General features: G+C 45.3%; 1 protein-coding gene across 9 annotated transcripts in view; it reads right to left on the minus strand.

Moving 5' to 3' along the window:
• The window catches only part of FAM149B1 (family with sequence similarity 149 member B1), a 511,501-nt gene that overhangs the window by 373,733 nt on the left and 112,470 nt on the right, over positions 1 to 25,298 (minus strand). For all 9 annotated transcript variants that reach the window (XM_085603795.1, XM_085603798.1, XM_085603792.1 and 6 more), the window contains one exon: positions 19,211 to 19,321. In XM_085603795.1, coding sequence (XP_085459921.1) covers positions 19,211 to 19,321 — 111 coding nt within the window. The remainder of the gene's footprint in view (positions 1 to 19,210; positions 19,322 to 25,298) is intronic.

Raw genomic sequence — 25,298 nt, forward strand, 5'->3', positions numbered from 1 at the left:
GTAAGAGGACAAAGGTATTTCTTGAAAATATATGTGGACATTTGCAAAGATTTTAAAAAAAAATGGAAATGAAATTCAAACTATGAGAAAGAATAAGAGTGGACAAAGTGTATATTGCAAGAAAGGAAAGAATGTAACGAAGATAGGCATACCTTAACCAGGAGACAGAAGCAGTTTAAGGAAATCAGAGCCAGAATGTTTCGTAGTAGAGTAGTTATAAATCTACAGAGAACTATGAAGAAGTATAGAAGAAGGAGAGAGGCACTGAAACAGAAATAACTAGTTGAGAGAGTAGTTGATAAGGCCTTTGCTTTGAAGAGGAAGCTTTTCATTTTGATTACAAATATAATGAAGACTCTTGACAAAATGGTGCTGTGCATGAGGAGACAAAACTAGAAAAAAGATTAGTGAAAAGAAGTAACTTTTGTACAGTTTTAAGTAGAGAATGGATGCATGCGTCTAGTACCGAGACGTTCTTTAATGAAGAAAGCTATCTCCAGGATAATAGATTAGTTTATGCAATTGATGAAAGAGGAGGATGTTATGAAATGAAGAATGGCACTCTTATAGCGAAAGAGGTGATGGTACCTAGAAATGTGGAACAAGTTATTGCAGAAGAGGTGTCAGGAAGGCGTAGTCAGGCATCTGTATACAAATGGAACTGTAGTAGTGTTTGTAGTATTCAACAGCAATCCATTTATATATTAAGGAAATTTCTATGTGTCTTTCGAAGGCGAAGTTTAAAACACAAAATAAGTAATTAATAAGGATTGGATCCTTGCAAGGTTAGAAAGCATACAAATTTGCAGGGACACTCACTAACTTGTTTATCAAAGAAAGTGTGCCAAATCACCTTTCACCTTTTCAGGATGTTAGCTGTACACTAATCAATAATGCGAACTTTAGTTAGGAGGCTTTACTGTGTGAAAACCCCTGCTTTATGTTTAGGAGAAATTAATAAAGTACTTTTGCATGTTACTGTGGTAGACGTAGAAAAAGTTTGCGATGATGTGCAGTTTTGTTTCTTTGGTCCTGAGCAGGACTCTAGGGAGAATGAAGAGTTATTAAAAGGAGGAGTTGCAGAACAGCACACAGATATTACAGTTAATAGTTTTGAAGAAGAGATTACAAAATGTGCTCTGAAAAAAACTGAATATGTTTCTATATATTGTCGACACACTCACAAGAAGATTCGAACACGGACTGTTGACTTGTATTTAAAAAGTGAAAAAGAAAATAATGTTAACTGGAAAAAGTTAGCTGTGTACTTATTTGTAGAGGAAAGCTTTGATTTGTCCATATGGTAAGTTATATGTAAGTACTGTTACAAGAAATTAGAAGATAATAAAATGCCTGCTAGAGCTGTGCATAACAAGTTAGAACAGGTTTCTATTCCAGAAGCACTTCAAGGTTTAAGTATTTATGAGTCCATTCTTATCCAAAGTATACATCCTTTTCAAGCTATAGTCCCTTTGGAGCCCAAGACAGGCAAGTTACGGCCAACAGAGCTGCATAAAGGTCTAAAAGGTAGAGTAGTGTATTTGCACATTAGATTTCAATAACAATATTGAAACTGTAACGGTAGATAGAGATTTAGAAGAAGGACTTTTAATTCTTGTAAATGGTGTGCCTACGAAGAACAAAAAGATATGGCAGGAGATAGTTGATGTTACCAAAGTTAAAAAAGCAACTCTATATAACGTTTACTATAGAAATGTAGAAAGCCTATAAGACATCACACATAAGGAGGATCAGACATTTTCATCAGCAGGTCAGATTGAGAAGGTGGATCAGTCCAGACCAGAAGAAATTTATAAACATTATAGCATCCACTCTTTGCATTCTAGAGAGGTTATTGGTGATGCCAATGATCTGTTTCAAATGAAGGAGGCAAAAGGAGTTCCATTAAGTGTGTGGGAGAAACGTTTAGAAGTTTGTTGTTTCCCACATCTTTTTCCTACTGGAGTAGGTGGCAGGTATGACTACCGGCCTCTGCAAATACCTGCAGCTGAATACTAGACTTTATTCAGAAGATCCTAGATTTCGTCAGTGTATTCTGCATATTTTTCACCTACTATTTGAGAGTGACCTGTCTGGCCTCTCATATGCTGTGAATCACATTTTAAAAACAGGAGTTAATTTGCTGAATATATTAGCAAGAGAACATCTGGAGAAAGTTAAAAAAAAGATGATCACTTGGAATACAATTTAATAAACCTAATGGCACATCAACATGGGACTAATGAATATTGGTTTCGGCGTCATGGGAAACTCAAGTGCATGTTAAGGAACCTTGGACACCTAAATGGTTTCTGATGCTTAGTTGTGCACAGAATGCATGGGATGACCTGCTAGAATTTATGCGGTAAGCAAATTAAAATATAAAAGACATTCATCTGAAGATGCCAGGAGAACTGTGCTCACTAGACCCTGCAAATGTTTGCAGATATTTTAATCACAGATTTCAAGCAATGATGGCTTTCATCTTAAACAAAACAAAACCTCTTCTTGGTGAAGTGACTGATTTCTTTTGGCGCGAGAGCACCAAGCCAGAGGTGCTCCCCATATTCAAATACTGTTGTTAGTAAAAGATGCCCCAAAGTTTGGAACAGACAATGATGATTCTGTGTTGTCTTCTGTTGAGCAGTATGTAACTTGCTCAAAATATTAAGACAACAAGTTCTACAATTCCAAAATCATAGATGCAGAAAGTACTGTCGGCAAAAATACAGAGCAAAAGGGAAAGTTTATACAGGATGTCGTTTTGGATTCCCACGACCTGTCATCTCACAATGAAGGGTTTCTTGTCTGCAGTCAGACATACACTTACAAGGAAATCTCTGAAAAATACATACAACCTAAGAAGAACAGAGGCCTCTAAGTACATTAAAGGCTACAATACTGCGATTCTGAAGATGTGGAGTGCAAACATGGATGTACAGTTTGTTGCAGACAACTCAATTGCTGTTGCTCAGTAAGTTACGTATATAACCAAGTCAGAGAAAACTGAGATGACGGAGATGTGGGAGAAGATTGCAGAAGAAAAGAGTCTTACAAACAAATTGTACAGTTTTAGTTTGAAAATGCTTTCTCACAGAGAGATAGGCTATTATGAATGTGCAGACCGGTTAAGCTCAGCTAGTTTGTTTTCTAAATCTAGAAGAGTTCTATGGGAGAGTTTAGGGCTTGCTAATACTCGTAACAGAGTACCTAAGTCTTTTCCTGAAATCCAATATCTTGCAGAATGTGAGCCACACAGTACACATATTCTGAAGAGTACAATGCTGGATACATACTATCCAAGAAGAAGTCCACATCTAGAAAGGATGTGTCTCTATGAAATACTTCAACATTATACATTCAGAAATAATGTCTGTGAAAACATAGAAGAAGGAAAATTTGCTGTGGTGGGATGTAACGGATGTTTGTTCAGACATAACAAAATGAATTTAATAAACCATCAAAAGCTAAGTTGCCAAACTCCAGACAAAGGGGAGTTTTTCTATTTAGCCGTGTTATAGTTGTTTAAGCCATGGCGAACTGAAAGCAAGCTACTTGGAGAATTTAACTGTTATGGAGACTCATTTAACGCTGTGAATGGCAGAATTGAGCGCTCCTTGTTTCCACTGCATCTTCAGATGTTGCAAGATGAGAGTGAACAAGAAGAACATTTCTGCTGAGTTGGCAAGAGAGAGCTCTCAGAGCAGTCAAAGTTCAGCACCTGGAAGTCAAGATCCTCTTGGACAGCAATCATTCAAAATGAATCTGCAATACCAATGAATGTGGTGGAGAATGCAATGCATCAAGTAAGACAGGAAACTGTGGATCTAGAACAACTAATACAGCAATTGAATACAGATCAGAAAGACATTTTTGAAGACGTAAAATGTAAAGTAGAACATGGATTTCTGAATGAGGAAAAAGAGTGTGCATGTTCTTTATATAAACCAGTTCTATTGTACATAAGAGGTCAAGCTGAAACTAGAAAACGTTTATTGATTAAAGTACTGACAAGTTATCTACAGAAGACAACACATTCCAATTTGTTCTGTGTAGTTACTGTGCCAACAGGATTAGCTGCACATAATATTAAAGGAGTTACCCTTCATCTATTATTAATGCTGCCTGTTGAACATGACAACAAATTAGAATACAACAAATTATCTGGTGATGCTGGTCATGAAGTGGCAAGAGTATTATAGAAATTAAATCTACTAATTATTGATGAAATCAACATGGTGTTTAACCTAATGCTAGCTTTTATACATTTAAGAATGCAGCAACTATTAAAAATGGACTTTAACATGCTTTTTGGAGGAAAACGCTCAACATTCTTTGGAGAACTGCTACAACTAACTCCAGTAAAAGGACAACTTGTATTCAAGAAACTACTATATAATGAAACAAGGAATTCACTAGGATGTATTGGAAATGTAAACATTTGGGAATACGTTCAAGACAAAGAGTTAATCAAAAATATGCGGCAAGCATCAGATATGCATAATGGATATATACTAAAGGACATAAGAGTGGGAGGGCCTGATGTACGACTCACCAATTTGCGACTCGCAATTTGCGTCTTGCAAATTGGGATATATAACAGTGTCTCAGACACTGTTTGCGATTCCCTATTGGGGTCGCAAATTGCATGCCTGATGAATATTAATGAGGCAGGTGCAATTTGCAACCCCATTAGGAATGGCTAGCACTCCCAGACATGGTGCCCTGCTGGGGTCAGCAGACCACCATGCCTGGGACTGCTTTTAAATAAAGCAGTTTTTTTAAAAAACAAATGCAGCCCATTTTCCTTAAAGGAAAATGGGATGTATTTAAAAAAGAAAAAATGAACTTTTCAGTTTAATTTTTTTAAGAGCAGGCGGTGGTCCCTGGGACAACTGCCTGCTCTTAAACATATTTTCTCACATACTCACAAAAGGGAAGGGGTCCCCTGGGGACCCCTTCCCGTTTGCAAGTGGTTTACCAACTACTTCTAGTAGGTGGTAAACTGCAAGTGTTTTGTTGCCGGAAATGCGGTTGCAAAACAATTGTACATGGCTATTCGGAAGTGACTCTCAAAATGGCATTTGTACATGCCAGTACCGTTTTTCGCGGTTGCAAACGGGAGGATCTCTCGTTTGCAGCCGCAAATAGGGTCGACCTTCTGGCCCAGAGACCTTACAAAAGAAGGAAAGAGAGCAGTAGAAACCCGTCTCATCAAAAATCTGTTTCCAAATAATGTTTCAGCTGCAGAAGTAATGTATAATTTTATTGAGGAAGAGAAGTCTATTGTTTGTTTGATGCCAACTCTTGAGGAGTGTAGTAAATTCAATGAACAATGATTGAAACTGGAAAAAGAAGAGATCATCAAAATTAGAGCAAATTATAAAATGGAACATCAAGGAGTTACAGTGCTACTAATAGAAAAACTGCAATCAAAATTGGATAGCTTAGAAAAAGTCTGTGTCAAAAACTGCAAGATTAGAAAAACAGATAAGTATCTGTAAAAGTAATGTTATGTAATCTTACGTCGTAATTTAAACGTTGAAGAAGGGCTAGTGAATGGCGCAATGGGTAAAGTTATGAAATGTATAAATTATTCACACAGAAGTGTCGTGGAATACTTAGCTATAAAATGTGATGATGTTGGTGAAGTTAAGCAGATTGGTAGATGTGTTGTATGTTTCCTGCTTGTGAAAATCTTGTATATCCAGCGAAAGCAGTTCTCATTATCTTTAGCGTATGCAGTAACTATCCATAATCATGAGATTTAAGTGTAGCTACAGCTCTTGTTAATATTGCTAGTAGTGTATTCAAAGAAGGAATGTCATATGTAGCTTTGTTGTGAATTAGAACATTGTCTGGTTTATTTACGATTGACTTTGATGAGACGAAAGTAAGTGCTGATATGAACTGTGTAAAGGAGTATAATCGGTTAAGAGGTCAATATACTCCTCATTTAGGCCAGTTTCCTGCATTTGAAAACTCGATAATGTTTCCAAGCGGAAAATATCAAAGCAGTCTATCACAGCTGAACAGAAAGATGAACAAAAAGAAAAACGGCAATGACCCAAGAAAAGAAAACTACAGCACAATGAGGAAATGGAAGGCTATCACTTTGATAATAAATCTGGAGTGAACGGTTATGCAAATGTAGTGTTAAATGGACTGTACCATTTGCCTCATTTTACAAATTCAATTAAAGAAAAAGTAGATAAAAGAATGTCTTTACAACTATGTAGTTTACCTCAAGAATTAAGAAGTGACCAGAGTATTATACATTCTGCTACTAGAATAAGAAAACTTACAGATGACAGCACTGGATCAGTAGTGTTTTCTCAAAATCTTCAGCAGGATGCTTAACAATTTTTGATCGTAATGCTAGGACTATTAGAGGAAGAAGATGTGAATATCAATGAATTATTTGGTTTAACATATAAATGGAACCATAATTGTGAAGATTGTGAATTCACGTCTAGCACTGAATTCAATGCAGAAGGATTCCTCTACTTGACATTACCAGATTGTAAAGCTGTGCCCTTTGAAAATGTAACTAAAAATGCCCATCAAGATATGACTTGTCCAAACTGCAGATCAGAACTTAGATCAACGTTGTTACTACAAAGGTATGGAAAATATGTCATAGTCATGCTACAATGATGCAGAGCGGATGGTACTAAATTAAAAACTGAAATTACAGACTTTGTAGCTAAACAAATTTCAATTTCAAAAAGAACTTTCACAACTAGAGCAATCATATTTCATGAAGGAGTTAATATAACCTCTGGACATTATACAACATATGGACAGAGTGCAATGACATGCAAATGGCATTCAAATTCAGATTACCTAAAAAAGTTACCAAACTCATATCTGCTATTTCTAGAACCGAAGTTCTAAGGAGAATTTAGGATAAGAAAGTGTTGTTATAAATATGGATTATATGTTTCGGAGACATTTGTCGGCCTATTAGGGGGGATTGTCTGTAGCAAGCTGTTGGAAGACTCTTTTTTAACTGTGGGAAAGGAATTTATAGAACATTTGAGCACTACATTCTGTTACTACAGATAAAAAACTAAATGGTGATACTATATTACCAGTAGCCTTAAGTTGCATCTAAGAAGTCTTTTCACCACTAAAAAAAGTCCCCTTTAGTTTCTGCTACAGCAACCTCTACGTAGTACTGTGTGTTATGTTTTTCGTGCATGAACCAAGAACATTTTAGACATCATTTGGTCTAACAAGGATGAAGTTTAGAAAAGGATATTGAACAATTAAGATTGCTTCATAATTGTTGGACATTTTGTACCGGATATAAAAATATATAGTTGCTTTCATTAAGGTTGTAACCTGTCAGCAAGCTAGTATTAACAAACTTGCAGTGAGTGGAATACACAGTATGACATATTTGTAATGATCTACTGAGTAATTTTATTTACAGTCCGTTTTGTTCCCCACTGTTTGATGCTGATGCTTCATACAGACCATTGCTGAGAGTAAAGAAGTATGAAAGCTGAAAACCGTAAAACATTTGACTATGTTGAATTCAAGTTTTGGAGAAAAAATATTGTGTTGTTTTAGTTGCCTAATTTTCAAAATGAAATCCTAATACATTTTTCTCAGTTTATATTTTTTCACAGTGGTTGCAGATCGGGATACATTATGTGAGTCGAATCACTAATCTATTGTTGGATTCATCGAGCCACTACCCATATAGTCATCCTATCTCCCAGGCACTATGCTTCCACTCACACAATCACTCAGGTAGTAGGCATGCACTCATTTATTCACTCAGGCACTACCCATACAGTTATGCTATCACCCTTTCACTGAACTCGCACTCATTTATTCACCCAGGCATTGCACTATGCTTGTATTCGTCCATTCACCCAGGCACTACACTTACACGTATCCATTAACCCAGGTACTATACTTGCAGTTATCCAATGATCCAGGCACTGAACGTTCACTCATATAATCACCCTGGCCCTACCATACACTCATTCATTCTCTCAGGCACTACCCATACAGTCATGCAATTACCCAGGCACTGCACTTGCACTCATTTATTCACATAGGTATTGCACTTGCACTCATCCATTCACTCAAGCACTAGACCTGCACTTACTCATCCACCCAGGCACTACACTTGCACTGATCCAATTAGACAGTCACTGCACGTGCACTCATCCAATCATGCAGACACTGCACTTACACTCATACAGTAACTCAAGCATTACCCTTTCTGTCATGCAATTACCCAGGCACTACCCATGCACTCATCCAATCACCCAGCCACTACCCATACATTCATCCAATCACCTAGGCACTACTCTTGCACTCATTGAATCACCCAGGCAGTACACATGCACTCATCCAATCATCCAGGCACTTCTTATGCATTCATTCAATCACCCAGGCACTGTACACGCACTCATCCAATCATGCATGCACTACCCATACAGTCATGGAATCACCCTGGCACTACACTTTTACTCAGTCATTCATGCAGGCATTGCAGTTGCAGTCGTGCATTCACCAACGCAATACACCTGCACTCATCCATTCACCCAGACACTACACTTGCAGTTATCCATTCACCCAGGCACTGCACTTGCACTCATACATTAACCTAGGTACTACCCACCCACTCAACTATTCAACCAGGCAATACATTTGCACGTATCCATTCACCCCAAGTACTGCACTTGCACTCATCCAATGATCCAGGTACTGCCCTTTCAGTCATCTATTCACCCAGGCACTACACATGCACTTATTTATTCACCTAGGCACTGCACTTGCACTCATACATTCACCTAGGTAGTACACACACACTCACCAATTCACCCAGGCAATACATTTGCACGTATCCATTCAGCCCAAGTACTGCACTTGCACTTATCCAATGATCCAGGCACTGCACTTGCAGTCATGCAATCATCCAGGCACTGCACTTGCAATCATTCATTCACCCAAAGCACTGCACTTATCAATTCACCCAGGCACTGCACTTGCACTCATTCAATCATCCAGGCACTGTACATACACTCATACATTCACCTAGGTACTACCCACACACTCACCTATTCACCCAGGCAATACATTTGCACTTCTCTATTCACCCCAAGTACTGCACTTGCACTCAACCAATGATCCAGGCACTGCACTTGCTGTCATGCAATCATCCAGGCACTGCACTTGCACTCATACAATCACTCATGCAGTACCCATGCACTCATGCATTCACCCAGGCACTATGGTGCACTTATGCAATCACCCATGCAATCACCCAGGTACTACATATGCACTCATGAATACACCAAGGCACTACCTATACACTCAACCAATCACACAGGCACTACTCATGCACTCATGCAATCACTCAGACACTACCTATCAGTCATCCAATCACCCAAACACTGCCCATACACTCACCCAATCACTACCCATGCACTCCCTGAATCACCCAGGCACTAGTTGTGCACTCATACTATCACCCAGAGACTACTTACACTCATTCAGTCACCCACGCACTACCCATGCACTCACCCAATCACCCAGACACTATACATACACTCACCCAATCACCCAGCTACTACCCATTCACTCATCTAATTACCCTGGTAGTTCCTACGTACTCATCCAGTCATCCAGGTACAACCCATGCAATCATACAATTACCCAGGCACTACCCATGCACTCACAGAATAACACAGGCACCACTCTTGCACTCATTCTAAGATCCATGCATCAGTCCTGCAGTCATTCAGTCATCCATACACCAGTCATACACTCATTCCAACATGCATGCATACTTTATCTTTTTTAAACTGTAAAAGGCAGTTCCAGCAGGAACCTTTTTTTGTTTTTGAAATTTTCTGGGGTGGTTTTGTAAAGTTTAAAAAATGTGTCCTTTTTTATGGTAACAAAAATGCCAACTGGTACAGGAGGAACTAGAAAAATGTGCACTGAGAAATGTGCAAAAAATATAAAAGGGGGGGGGGGGGAATTAGCATTTATGATTTTTCGCAGCATTGCGAATGGCTGCAACACGTAGCCATTGTCGAAAACTCTGGAGCCATATCTGTAGTAGTAGTCTCGACCTCTGAAGGGACTTTCAGGCCGGGAATTGTTGCTGCTCCAACTGATGTATATGGCCGTCCAGTTTCTCTCTGCTTGACTGCCAGTTGCAGATGTTTTCTATGACAGCTTTTAAGATGATATAACATGGATGTCGTCCCACATGAATATTTTTGTTTGCCCCTCTAGAGAGGGTCTTCTGACAGATTGTGCATTGCACTAGTTTGGCAACAGTTTTTGATTCCCCAGATGGGATTTAAAAAAAATCCCAAGCCACACTTGCCCTCTTCTGGTGAGGCCCCTCATCTTCAATAACTTCTGTGTCGACCTATTCCACATCCTGTTCCTGCTATTGTTGTACCTGAGCCACATCTCCTTGCTCTGTGGCCATTTTTGGTACAAAATAAAGGCCCAAAAAGTCTCCATGCAAAATCAACCACCTACTCACAATAAAGTTCTGGAAAAGCAGATTCAAGTAGGAGTGGTTGTGTATGTCCTGAAAAGTATATTATCTAATGATATTCCTTGCTTTCCCAGTCATGTGATATTCTCGGTGACCAACATATTCCCGGTTATCCACATACTCGCGGTTACTGCGCAAAAGCAGAAATTCAAAAGACAAGTTTAAAGTCGTTTTCTTTAAAAATGAAAACAAAAGCAGAATTTTCAATACTATAATAGTGATCAGCTATACTGAAACTAGTTCACAATATCTCTATTTATGTTTCAGAGTTGTTGAAAAACAAGCGGTATCCCCGATTACCAATGTCATTGAGACTTCCACTGTTGCTGCTAATACGCAAAAAGGCGAGTAAAAGTGATTTTGCTAACAAATTACTATAGACAGACACTGAAAAAAAATGAAAGGTTACCGGCACATTTAAGTTAGCAAATACAATTGAAAAAACCTAAGAAGATCGCTGAAAAAAAATAAACGTCACAGGGACTTTATAGTTAGGAATTATCCTTTAAAAACCCTTACAAATTCATGTTTCAGGGATGTTATAGTTCTAAATATAATTTTAAGGAAAACCTTATAGATAGGAATCCGCATTTAAAAAACCTTAGAGGGGGCGTGGCCTAGCAAGCCAACAAGGTGGTCGCACCTGGAGTGTGCTCCCGGACCCCTCAGCTATCCCCCCGCAATCCGCCCGTCCTGACAACCATCCAGCCCTGAAAATCAGCGCCGCCCCATTGCTGCATCCCTGGCGGTGGCCCTGGCCTTGGAGAACCCAGTGCACAAGCGCTTCGCTGCGCTCGTCCGACCGACATGCGGAGGCCCTCACCTAAAATGGTAGTCTCCCTCCTGTGAGACGCGTTGTCTGCCGCCTTTGGACTGAGCTGCATGATCTCATGCCTGGGTGCTCGTGTCGGCAGGGAGGCCCCTGGGGACGGGGCGACCACTGGTGTGCCGTGGAGTTTTGGGAGCCGCTTGCCTCTTCCTCCTTCCCTGCCTGGCTGTGATCCCGCGTGCGGCTGGTGCCAGCCCACCCCTGACGAGATTGGCACGCCTGGCAAGAGGCTGTGCCCCTGCCTACGCCTGCGCCGGAGACACCTGTAGCTGTACCCCGAGTCCCCTGCGGCCCTGCCGTGGTACCTGCCGCCTCCTCGGGCGGCGGGAGTCGGGGATCGGCAGCAGTTGGGGCCCTGGACGCTGAGTTGCGGCCTGTGAGGAGTTTTGGGTGCCGCTTGCCTCCTCCTCCTTCCCTGCCTGGCGGTGCTCCCGCGTGGGCAGCGGCCGGTGCCGGCCAACTGCTACCGAGATCGGCACGCCTGGCGCGAGGTTGTGCCCCTGCCTATGCCTGCGGCGGAGACACCTGTAGCTGTACCCCAGCTACCCTGCGGCGCTGCCATGGTACTGGCCGCCACCTCGGGCAGCGAGGGTCGGGGATCAGCAGCGGTTGGGGTCCTGGATGCTGAGTTACGGCCTGTGAGAGTGGAGGCCTGGCGGCCGACAGACCAGAAGTCTGGTGAGTCCTGGCGGCGGGGGAGAGGGGGGTCCTGGGACTGTTGAAAGAGGCCACCCCACGCGCGCGGGCTGTCAGCTGGACGTGAAACCTGGGCTCTGAGAGGTGCTGCCTGCAATCTGGCCTGTTGCCCCCCCTCAATCACCTCCTGTGTCCTGCTACTGCGAGTCTGGCCTGCCGGACCCTGGAACTCCCTCCCGACATTGTGCGGGGTTGACTATATATTGCTGGCTGGAGGAGGCCTGGGGAGGAGGTGCCAGCGGTGTCCGATGAGAGGCTCCCGGAGAAGACTCTCCGCCTCCCCCCCCCCGTCCCCAGCCTGTCTTGCCTTCCTGGTACTGTTTTTGGGCCTGTCGGAGTGGGGGTTTCCCTTGCTGGCCTTAAACTCCAGCCGTTACTGCTCCGCCTCTGAGGGGCTGCAGCGCGGGGGAGGTGGGTGCTCGGCCGCACGCATCGAGCGGTGTGGGGCCCTGTGCGGCGGCCCTCCCCACCGCCCCCTGACCTGTTTTGTGGCACCTGCTGAGGATCGTGGGTCCTTCCACACAGAGGCCCTGGCTGCCAGATTTGATTTGGCCCTCCACCATGTTGCTGCTAGTCGAGAGACCGGGAGCCAGGGGAGGTGAAATCGGCTGCAACTATCGAGCGGCGTGAGGCCTAGCAGACCGCTTCCTCTGCCATCCCCCTGCCCTTGAACTGCCCAGAGGGCGCTTAACATGGCCCGTGGGCCCCTAGCGCGGAGGCCTTGCGGCAGTCCTGGGACCGGAACTCTGTGCCGTTGTACCCGGTGTGGAGTCTCGCCCGTGGTGGTGGAGCTGGCCCCATATACCGAATGGTGTGAGGCCTTGGAAAGGCCTCCTCCTTTGCCCCTGTTGCCGCCTTGCTCCTGTGTCCTCTGAAGTTGATCGTTGGCCCCCTGCCGCAGCGACCTTCTAAGAGAAATGGCTGGGCCCCCTGCCCTGTTGAGTGAAGACCATGGGTCGAGACAAGGTAGCCAAGACCCCGGCCACCCATATCAAAATGGACCGTTTCACCACCACAGACTCTGGGGCGGCTGGGGGAACCGTGGATAGAGAAGCCCCACTGGCTGCGGACCAGTCTACCATTCTCCAGGCTATACATGCCTCGCAATCCTCCGTGTAGGGTAAGATTGCTGAGGTCCGGGTTGACATGACCCTTATCTGGCAAGATCACAGAACACCGTGACCCGGATCACGGAGACCGAATCCTGCATCTCCACTGTGGAAGACGACGTCCAACAGCTTAAGCAACAAGTCGTCTGTCTCCAATCCAACACCCAGGAGCTGCACAGGCGGGCCGAAGATGCTGAAAATAGGTCCCGCCACAAAAACCTTCGCCTGGTGGGATTCCCGGAGGGGGTGGAACAAGGCCGTCCAGCGGACTTCATGGAGAGGTGGCTATTGCTCATGGGTCCCCGAGGGCTCCCTCTCCCCATGGTTTGCGATCGAGGGGGCACACCGCTCCCTTGCACCTAATCCGCCGCTGGGAGGGGCCCCCAGACCGATCATAATGCGAATTCTCAACTTTAAGGACCGCGACTCCATCTTGACAGAGGCCCGCAAGCAGCAGGGTCTCCGTTATGAGAATCACACAATCATTATCTTCCCTGATTATACTCACGAGGTCCAGGGTCAGCACCGCTCGTTTGGCGAAGTCGAGCAAAAACTGCGTGCCCTTAACATACAGTACAGGCTCCTCTTTCCGGCATGCCTGCGAGTGGTGTTCTCCAACAAGACCCTATTCTTTGACACTCCTGAAGAAGCTTGGACTTGGGCCATGGAGGAATGTCTCCTGCGGGCTAACGACTGACATCCATCATCGGGCGGCACAGCTGGTGGGTCCGCCTGCCAAGAGACTCCTGGCCCCCGGCGCCAGCACAACCATTCATGTAGGCTCCGTGGCCAGAAGCGAGCCCGATCGGACTCTCCTGTGGGCCCCTCTCGGCATCCGACACCGCTTCCTGGAGAGCTCTCCTGGAGAGAGGGTGTGCGGCGGTCTGGCTCCTCCGGTTGCCTGGACCCTGGGGGTGCCTCGCCTCGGCCTTTACTTCTGGACCTCTCGGACACTGACCTGTCGCGTAGCCAGATGCTCCTCAGGGACCCCGCATGAGCTCGTCTCTGCCTGCCAGGCCTGGCTCCGCAGCCAGAGGCTGCGACTTGGCTCATCACTGCTTCAATTCTCGACGGACTTAACCATGCACATCCTGCTAGGAGGAGTGGTCCTCCACGTTTCCCATTCCCGAGCATTTTAGTTTGGTCCTTTGTTAGTTTTCCACTGTTAGGGCGACAGATGCTTCTGTTCCTGAAGTAAAGGGTGGGGGTGGGGTTTGGGTGGGGGATCCGTTGTCCCGAGTTCTACTGTCTGTTTTTGTTACTTTCTACGTCAGCACTTCTGCCTCGTTCTGCAACGTCCATAAAGTTACCGACATTGTCCTTTTATGTCTTTTACCCCGCGCACTTGCACTACCACGCTCCCTACAAGTGCCGGGTGCTCGACTACTAGCTCAGCCTCCCCATTCCTGACGACCGCCCCGGTTTAACATCACTTCATATTATGTCATGGAATGTTAATGGCCTCTTAGATGAGGTCCAGCGCACTGCAGCCCTGCGATATGCCCAGCGACACAATATAGACATATTGCTGCTTCAAGAGACCCATCTAATAGGCAACCATTGCCCCTTTCTGGCGCGCTATGGCTACGGTGGGATTTGGCCCTCTGGTTTTACCCGTGGATCTCGAGAGGTGGCGGTCCTGCTGCGCCGCGCTCTTTCTTTTGTTGAGCGTAAAGTAACACATGATCCGGGGGGCTGCTTTATTTTTCTGGAAGGGAACATTGGGAACCAATCCTTGAATCTGGTAGCTGGGTACTCTTCACCCCTCTCTGCTGTCTTCCACGCTCCAGCGAACTGGGCTACGGCTCTGGGCCTCGGAGATGCCTGGCGACTCTGGCACCCGACTACTCGTATGTTCACTCACACATCGGCTGCCCACCATACACATGCCAGGCTGGACTATCTGTTCCTCCCGGCCCTGGACTGTCGGCCAATCCAGGCCATCACTATCCTTCCCAGGGGCCTATCGGATCACTCCCCAGTCTCTATGCAGCTGGGCAGCCTCCCGACACCTTCGCGCCAAATCTGGCGGCTCAACTCCTGGTTTCTCCAGGACAAAGGCTTCCGGAAACACGTAGGGCTCGAACCGCGTCAATACTTCGCCACTAATCAAGACTCGGTTTCGTCTTCTGGTACTTTATGGGAGGCCGGTAAGGCAACCATCCACCGTTTTGCCAAGGGACAACTCAAAATCCAATGCACGAAACAGGAGGCCCGTCTCACACTCCTGGAGACCCAGGCTGCCCAGCTGGAGGCCCACCCACCAGGAGAGAGGACAGAGGCCCAGGAACTCACATTTCTAAGCGACAAGATCAAACAGGCCTCCATGGAGTCCACTAAGCGGCTATGGAGGTTATCTGCGGCGCGAGTGTATGGATGGGGAGATAAAAATGGGAAGCTCCTCCACCGCTTAGCCACTTATCCTATGGCTAACCGTATTATTCCTGAAGTGATGGACTCCCACGGGGAGACCCATCAGACCCCCACGGCGGTGGCCCAGTGCTTTGCCTCGTACTATGCCTCTCTATACTCTGCCCAGCCTCCAGACCTCACGCTCTTAGAGCTTCTCCAGAGTGAAAGATTTCCCCTCCGGAGGCTCACTGATGCTGAGGCGGAGGACCTGGACCTCCCGATTACCCCGGAAGAAATTAACGAAACTATCTCCCGCATGGCGGCAGGTAAGACGCCGGGACTAGATGGCCTTCCGCAGGAATTTTATGCGTCCTACCGGGACACGCTGGTTTCCCACCTCCTAGCAATGTATCGTGAGGCGGCTGACCGCGGCTCCTTCTGCCCTGAAACGGAACTAGTCACCATCATGGTGATTCCCAAGTCTCAGCCCCACTCGGCTCACTGCTCTGATTATCGCCCCATCTCCCTCATCAACTCGGAACTCAAAATATTTGCCTCAGTTTTGGCAAATCGCATACGCCCTCACTTGGATAGGTTGGTCCAGATGGACTAGTGTGGATTCATGCCCTCCCGGGGAACCAGGCACTGCCTCAGACGGCTTCATCTTGCTCTGGCGCATCGACAACAACTGACCCCTATCTCTCTTTGCTCCTCGTAGATTTCGAGAAAGCATTTGATTCCGTGGACTGGCAATATCTGGAGGCAGTGTTGTCGGAGATGGGATTTGGGTCCCCTTTTGGTAACTTGGTCAAGACCCTTTACTGCAAGCCGCGAGCCCAGGTGATGGTTAACGGAGCCCTTTCACGCCCCTTCCCCATAGGAAGAGGCACGAGGCAGGGTTGCCCCCTCTCGCCCCTCCTTTTCGCATTAGCGATGGAGCCCTTTGCCTCTCTTATCTGCACTGATCCGCTTCTCACAGGATGGCTGTGGCCCGGTCTGGCAGAGGACAAGATTGCCCTTTACGCTGACGACGTCCTGATCTTTCTGTCAGATCCAGCTCACTCAGGACCTCGATGTCTCCGAGCCCTGTGCCTCTTTGAGCGTGTCTCCGGCTTACGATTGAATGCGGCCAAGTCGGTCCTGGCCCCCCTCCATCTGTCGAGAGAATGTTTTGATTGGCAGTCCTTGATCCCTCTTAGGCGACAGTCGTTCAAGTATTTGGGGATCTGGGTGACACTCCTTCCCAATCTCGCCTGGTCTCTCAACGTCACTCCTCTGGTGAAACGGGTTATCGTCGATCTCCTTCGATGGCAAACGCTGCCACTAAACCTCATGGGCAGGATCGCCCTTTTTAAGATGATGGTCCTGCCCTGTTTCCTCTATATGCTCCAAAACACACCCCTCTCCTTCTCACGGTCCTGGTTCCGAGAGATGGATGGTTTGGCCACTAAATTCCTGTGGGGAGGTCAGAGACAGAGATTGTCCCTCACTCAATGCAGGATTCCGCCCTTTGACGGGGGGTTAGGAATGACAAACCTATATTTATATTATCTGGCGACTAGGCTCCTCACCGTACATGACTGGTTTAATGGTGGCTGGTCGGATCCGGCCTACCGCCTAGAGCTGCATGCCCTGGGTTTTTCCGGTATTCAAGCGATGCTCTACGGAACTGCTATTCCCCACGCTCTGCCGGAGGTTACACGCGGGTTGTTTTTGGCCTGGCGAGCCGCCCTGCGCCACACCCGCTGGTCCGGCAAACTAACCCAATGTACCCCTTTGTGACTCAAAGACGTCACCGCTCTTTCTGGTTTCAGAGCCTGGGATCTCATCTGGATTTCTCAGCTGGGGGATGTCTGGAGTGGGAACCACATACGCGAATTCCCAGACCTGCAGACCTGGATCTCCCTCCACAACTCTCAGTTCTACCGCTATCTACAGTTGCGCCATGCCCTCCATGCCCACATCTTGGAGGGGCCCTCATTACCCGAATATAGCCCACCTGAAGTCCAGGTCATGACTGGCAATCTGGGGAAAGGAGGGATTTCCCGCATCTATCGTTCCCTTACAAATAACACCCCCAATTCCCTCTCCTATCTCCGGGATAAGTGGGAGGGTTGGATTGGCTCCCTAGATGACGCTGATTGGAGAGATGCACTGATGGCCGCTAAACTAGTTACAGCTTCAGTTCAAATATACTACTTGCACGCGGCTTACCTCACGCCATTACGTCTTCATCGCTTTGGGCTCCGACCTGATGCTTCCTGTTCCCGCTGTAGCTGCCCCCAAGCGGACTTTTATCACATGGTATGGCTCTGTCCTGCAATCACACACTACTAGGAGTTAGTGACAGCAGAACTAACGGAGGTCCTAGGCTGGGAGGTCCCTTTGAACCCAGTGGCCATACTTTTGGGTGTTACAGACGGTTTGAATGGGAATGGGGGCGAGAAGCTTTGTTTAACTACGGCACTGATGGTGGCTAAACAGGATATTGTAGCCCTCTGGTTAGACCCGACAGCTCCTTCCATGACACGTTTGCGCAGAGGGGTAGATTGGTGTGCAGCGCAGGAACGCCCAATGTATGCAGCCTGTAGCTGTCCCAAAAAGTTTCAAAAGGTGTGGGGCAAATGGGTTGGGGTGGTAGACGACTGATTATTCCTGAGGATCACCTGTGGACTTGGGTGCGGACATTGTTGCTTGCCACTCATTAGTGGATACATACATGCGGGGTATAATTCCTTTAATTATTTCTTTATTTTTGTCACTGTTCTGTACTGATCACTGTGCTAAGAGCTGGCTTTGTTTTTCTTGCTGCAACTGTGATAAATCAATAAAATTGATTTTCAAAAAAAAAAAACCTTAGAAATTCACTGAAAAAAACAAATAGAAGAAGGGACGTTTTAGTTAAGCTGACATTTCACTCGTACAAAACCAAAGAAATTCAGCAGTTATAGTTAGATGAGCTAACTATAACTTGTGCCCTCGCAATGCAGGGATGCTTTGTGAGAATCCTATGGGTGCCTACCAACATGTGTCATGATACCATACATAAATGATACCAAGAATTCAGTTCACTTTTTATCTTTCCTCCTTCTGGCCCGCCTAACTCTATCCTGCAGCCTTTGATATTCCAAATACGCAATAAAAACTCCTCCTACCATCTTTTTTAAATAGGCATCTTGCATGGTTGCTGGTTAGGAAAATTAAGACTCACACCCATCCTTTTTCTCGTTGACTAAGGTACACCCAAACTTGCACAGTTTACCTCAGTGCAAGCATGCTCTCCAGCACAAATGTGTGGCGGGAATCAGATCTAAGGCTCTTCAAGAACATATGCCAATGGGGAGAGACCCTTTGAGAAAAAGAGGTATTTATTTTTTGATATTCAAGGTCTTAGCAACGGATGTGGTAGAAAACTAGAGCAGGAAAATATTTTTGCTGAAAGAGCAAAGATGTTACTGTATTTCAAGATAGGTTGCAAGATCACAGTTACAGTGTACAAGTAGCTATTTAATTGAGGAAACTAATAGTAAAATAATTAATGTATTAACAGGGAGATAGGAAATTAAAAAATGATTGTCCAGGGAAAAGAGTTACAACCGAAATTGCAAAAGTGATAAATAAGCCAAACTATTTACCCTGTGATCAATATGTTGAAAGGTATATAAAATTTATTTTACTTACTCAGTAAACTCATTTTCTTGGGCGTTTGGGGCATCTGACACTTTGTAGAGGGAACTGGGATACCAGCCATAACCATCATCCGTTGGGATCACAATCTGTTTCCCGCGAATTCTGTAAAATATAACATATATTAGGAACGTATAGAAGAATGGAGACATATATATGACAAATAATAAAGTGGAACTTTATGGTGTTAACAATGGACATGTCTTCTTAACAGCAATGTAAATGAATAAGAATAGCTTTGACTACGAATCATTAAGGATGTTTGCACACAAATGTCAATTAAGAAGCATTTGATTGCACCTGACCACCACGCTTTCAGTCCTGTAATAAGCACATCCTGCCAGAACAAGTTCCTAGAACAGGGGTCACCAACTTTTCATGTTGTGAAATCTACATCTGAGCACTGAAAACTATTCTGAGCTATTTCTCTAATAGGTGGATTATACAAGCGTACATAAAGTAGACGCAACTTATATACTGCCAGTGGAGAATCCTGTCCTGCTGCAATGACCATACAGCATTAATGACACAAGACATGTTCATGAATCATCTCTGAGAAGTGAGTGTCTGAATGGGGTTGGTGGCATGGGATGCTTTTACTGCTTATGGGTCTGAGAACATCATGCTGTACATATGCTGATAGAATCTCTCTCCCTTCTTAACTTCCACTGTTAGTTTGTTGCCCCTTCACTACTAATAGTTCCTATGTAGGAATATGGACCTTTGGTTTTTAATGTGGATGCCAACAGTATCTCGGCTGTATTACACCCCCTCATAGAATTTCTGCCCAGTTTTGGGAAGGGAGTATTCTGCTCTGTTCAAGTCCACCATTCTAAGTTGACTTTGGAAGCTCAGGTGTTTTGGCCATACAAGCGTGGATTTAAAAGTCTTATGTTGTGGTTCTGACTCACCTAGTTCCCTCAGGAGTTTCACCCTCACGTTGTCTCAAATTCAATGCAGTTGTACTCCATTAGCAAGAAGGTTGCCTCTAACCACAGCCTGTAGCACATCCCAGACCATATCCAGCTTGTTGTGTTCTATGTCGACACATTGTGGAAAATCTTTCCTGATCAACTGCTGAGGCATTTACTGCTGGATCATTCCCCATTTATAACGGCAAACCACCAGTGTGTAGTCTGATAGAAATATCACCCCATGGTCTGCCTGTGTCACCATATAGAAAATAATAAAATACCATGGTGAAGTGCATGGACGATTAAAGGGCTGCTGAGTGCAGTATACAGTCCACCTGGCAGTGGCTCCGCACCTTGCATGTGCCAAATAAGTTCACTTCTGATGGCCATCGACTCCCTCCCCTAATAGAGTACCAGTGCACCCACATTTCCATTATGTCTGATCAATACTCTCATCCAGCTTCTAATTTCATACGTTTCCTATCATCAATGACCTACTGACAGCTTGACTAGCCTTTGAACCATAGCTTTATGGGAGGGTTCCATATTAGAGTTACATAAATAATCTAAAGTCAATAAGATCATCCTTCCATTTCGGACGGCGATTAGCCAAAATCCATCTGCCCTCTCTGTCCATGTACCCGCCGACGCTGACTTCAGGGACCACAATTCTTTGGGGCAACACGCTGGTAGGTAGAGCAGTGTGCGACCAATTGGACTTTTGTTAATATTCAGGCTCCTTGAGCCGGTGGAGCTGACGAGCTCATGGTTATGCACCTGCGCGCTACGAGAGGTACTTTACCTGAGAACACTTATTTTAGCAGCCTACACAGCAACCCTACACACTCACCTACTCCCTGCTGACGAGAGGCAACTACCTCGAAACACGTGTCCAGGGATGGCTAACGCTACTCTTACTTGCACTCAAGACTTGGGCATAGGCGTACCCGCCGACGCTGACTTCAGGGACCACAATTCTTTGGGGCAACACGCTGGTAGGTAGAGCAGTGTGCGACCAATTGGACTTTTGTTAATATTCAGGCTCCTTGAGCCGGTGGAGCTGACGAGCTCATGGTTACGCACCTGCGCGCTACGAGAGGTACTTTACCTGAGAACACTTATTTTAGCAGCCTACACAGCAACCCTACACACTCACCTACTCCCTGCTGACGAGAGGCAACTACCTCGAAACACGTGTCCAGGGATGGCTAATGCTACTCTTACTTGCACTCAAGACTCGGGCATAGGCGTACCCGCCGACGCTGACTTCAGGGACCACAATTCTTTGGGGCAACACGCTGGTAGGTAGAGCAGTGTGCGACCAATTGGACTTTTGAGGCATTTACTGCTGGATCATTCCCCATTTATAACGGCAAACCACCAGTGTGTAGTCTGATAGAAATATCACCCCATGGTCTTCCTGTGTCACCATGTAGAAAATAATAAAATACCATGGTGAAGTGCATGAACGATTAAAGGGCTGCTGAGTGCAGTATACAGTCCACCTGGCAGTGGCTCCGCACCTTGCATGTGCCAAATAAGTTCACTTCTGATGGCCATCGACTCCCTCCCCTAATAGAGTACCAGTGCACCCACATTTCCATTATGTCTGATCAATACTCTCATCCAGCTTCTAATTTCATACGTTTCCTATCATCAATGACCTACTGACAGCTTGACTAGCCTTTGAACCATAGCTTTATGGGAGGGTTCCATATTAGAGTTACATAAATAATCTAAAGTCAATAAGATCATCCTTCCATTTCGGACGGCGATTAGCCAAAATCCATCTGCCCTCTCTGTCCATGTACCCGCCGACGCTGACTTCAGGGACCACAATTCTTTGGGGCAACACGCTGGTAGGTAGAGCAGTGTGCGACCAATTGGACTTTTGTTAATATTCAGGCTCCTTGAGCCGGTGGAGCTGACGAGCTCATGGTTACGCACCTGCGCACTACGAGAGGTACTTTACCTGAGAACACTTATTTTAGCAGCCTACACAGCAACCGTACACACTCACCTACTCCCTGCTGACGAGAGGCAACTACCTCGAAACACGTGTCCAGGGATGACTAACGCTACTCTTACTTGCGCTCAAGACTCGGGCATAGGCATACCCGCCGACGCTGACTTCAGGGACCACAATTCTTTGGGGCAACACGCTGGTAGGTAGAGCAGTGTGCGACCAATTGGACTTTTGTTAATATTCAGGCTCCTTGAGCCGGTGGAGCTGACGAGCTCATGGTTATGCACCTGCGCGCTACGAGAGGTACTTTACCTGAGAACACTTATTTTAGCAGCCTACACAGCAACCCTACACACTCACCTACTCCCTGCTGACGAGAGGCAACTACCTCGAAACACGTGTCCAGGGATGGCTAACGCTACTCTTACTTGCACTCAAGACTCGGGCGTAGGCGTACCCGCCGACGCTGACTTCAGGGACCACAATTCTTTGGGGCAACACGCTGGTAGGTAGAGCAGTGTGCGACCAATTGGACTTTTGAGGCATTTACTGCTGGATCATTCCCCATTTATAACGGCAAACCACCAGTGTGTAGTCTGATAGAAATATCACCCCATGGTCTTCCTGTGTCACCATGTAGAAAATAATAAAATACCATGGTGAAGTGCATGAACGATTAAAGGGCTGCTGAGTGCAGTATACAGTCCACCTGGCAGTGGCTCCGCACCTTGCATGTGCCAAATAAGTTCACTTCTGATGGCCATCGACTCCCTCCCCTAATAGAGTACCAGTGCACCCACATTTCCATTATGTCTGATCAATACTCTCATCCAAATTCTAATTTCATACGTTTCCTATCATCAATGACCTACTGACAGCTTGACTAGCCTTTGAACCATAGCTTTATGGGAGGGTTCCATATTAGAGTTACATGAATAATCTAAAGTCAATAAGATCATCCTTCCATTTCGGACGACGATTAGCCAAAATCCATCTGCCCTCTCTGTCCATGTGGGAGACAGGCAAGAACTTGATCAATGGTGTAACCAAGCAGCGAGAACCTTGCATGTGCTGCAAACAATATACCCATGTCTGCAGTTTTAGTAAAGGCAAACAACTCAATGATGAAGTACAGAGATCATAGCCACCTCTTATCTTTACTGAGTAATTATGCTTCTTGCAGGAAAGCGACATCTCCCCCCCCTTTTCTAACTTTTGAGATATCATGCGTGGTATCACCAAGGATGTAATTTAACATGTCATGAGTAATGAAATATGCGAGGATATAAACAGTGTAAGGCAGGAGCGCTAGTTATAGTTAGTTCAGTAAACTCTTAACTGGTACATTTCAGTGTATTTTTAGCTTTTAAACGTGAGCTTATATCTTGTATCAACACCTAACTGTAAAGTCACATGAATCTTAATTTCTTTCAGCAAGCTACTAGGGTTTTTTGAAACTTCGCTTTTGCTAAAATCTTATTACCATACTAATTATAATGTTACTTTAACCTTTGCTTTTTCCCGATGAATTTAGCGTAACAAAAAACCCTCATACTGTAGAAAATGTGATCTAACTATACAGTATAAAAACACACCCTCACACGCACACACACACATTACCTACCAACGCCACCGGGTAGTTATAGTTAGGACAACGTTTCCATAGGAAAAGCCTTTTAGAGTTTGCCACTAACTTTGGCACTGTTCGACGGGTCTTCACAAAACATTCCTCCAACACAGCTCCCTTCTGAAAGGTTTCGGGGTGATTTGTCAAACGTGGGCTGAGAAAAAGGGGGGGTCCCAAAACACTTTTTCTCCATACATTTTTGAATAGGAAAACTGAACTAAAATATTGCAAAAACTACTGAACATAAGGACATCAAATTTGGCAGACAACTGGATCTTGGTCAAGGAAGTATGCATTTTGTGATTTGGTGTAAATCCGTTCAGTACCACATTAACAAAGATGAGATGCCAGCCATTTCAGGACTCTGTGACACAGTCCCCTGTCCTGCAAATAAGTACAAACAAATATAGGGGGGCAAGGTGGGGATACACTGGTGGGAGGGTCTGACAAGGGCTTATTTTATTTTTTAATTTAATAGCATATTCGCAGAGGATCCCTCCCATCTGTGTTTTTTTGGTTGTTTTTTAAAGCATGGCCTGGGGCAGGGCCCGGGGGAAGCCATAACGTAATGTTTAGGGAAGATGGTGTGCAGTCCCCCTGCCCGAGCCATCACGAGGCATGCACCAACAGGGCAAAAAATGAACGACTACTAATGAAGTAAGTGTTATCATGCACTGCATTTACCATGATGCACTGGGGTGAATTTAGTGCAGAGATGTGAGGCAGTGTGCTTCCTCTTTCCTTCCGTTTGAAAAGGATCCCTTGAGCTACAGAGCTGACAAGCTTGTTGATGTGCTTGCACCCAGTCAGTGGTACAGGGACCTGAGAAGACTTTGGGCAGCATTTTCATCACTCTCAAAAAGACTTGTTGCTCTTTACTAAAGAAGGAATTAATTCAGAAAAACGTGTCTAGAGTTACACAGCACAAGCTGTTCCAACAGGGGTGAAAAATTAACAACTACTACTGAAGTAAGTGTTATCATACACTGCATTTACCATGATCCCGTGGGGCAAATTGAGTGCTAGGGTGTGAGGCAATGTGCTTCCACCCTCCTTCTGTTTGAAAAGGCTCCCCTGAACTACAGAGCTGACAAGCTTGTGTTGGATGTACCTGCACCCAGTGAGAGGTACAGAGACCTGAGAGAACTTTGGGTAGCATTTCCAGCACACCCAAAACAACTTGTAGCTCTCTATTGATGAAGCACTTAATCCAGAAACAAGTGTCTAGAGTTACACAGCACAAGCTGCACCAACAAGGGTGAAAAAGTAAATACTACTACTGAAGTAAGTGGTAACATGCACTGCATTTACCATGATGCATTGGGGCAAATAGAGTGCTGGGGTGTACAGCAGTGTGCTTTCACCCTCCTTTTATATATATTGCCAAAATTCCTCTCTCCTTACGTCCTTTTAATAAACAGAGAATAGCCGCAGTTCAATTCCATGAGCGTGGTGATTTTATTTGACAGCGATAAACGCATAAAAATCGGTGACTTTTGATGGTTGAAAATATATATATATATATTACCTACTGGCGGTCGCTAGTAGGTAGGTCTAGTTAGGATCTATTATCCA

The sequence above is a fragment of the Triturus cristatus genome, chromosome 1_2 (assembly GCF_964204655.1).
Source record: "Triturus cristatus chromosome 1_2, aTriCri1.1, whole genome shotgun sequence".
Lineage (NCBI taxonomy): Eukaryota > Metazoa > Chordata > Amphibia > Caudata > Salamandridae > Triturus > Triturus cristatus.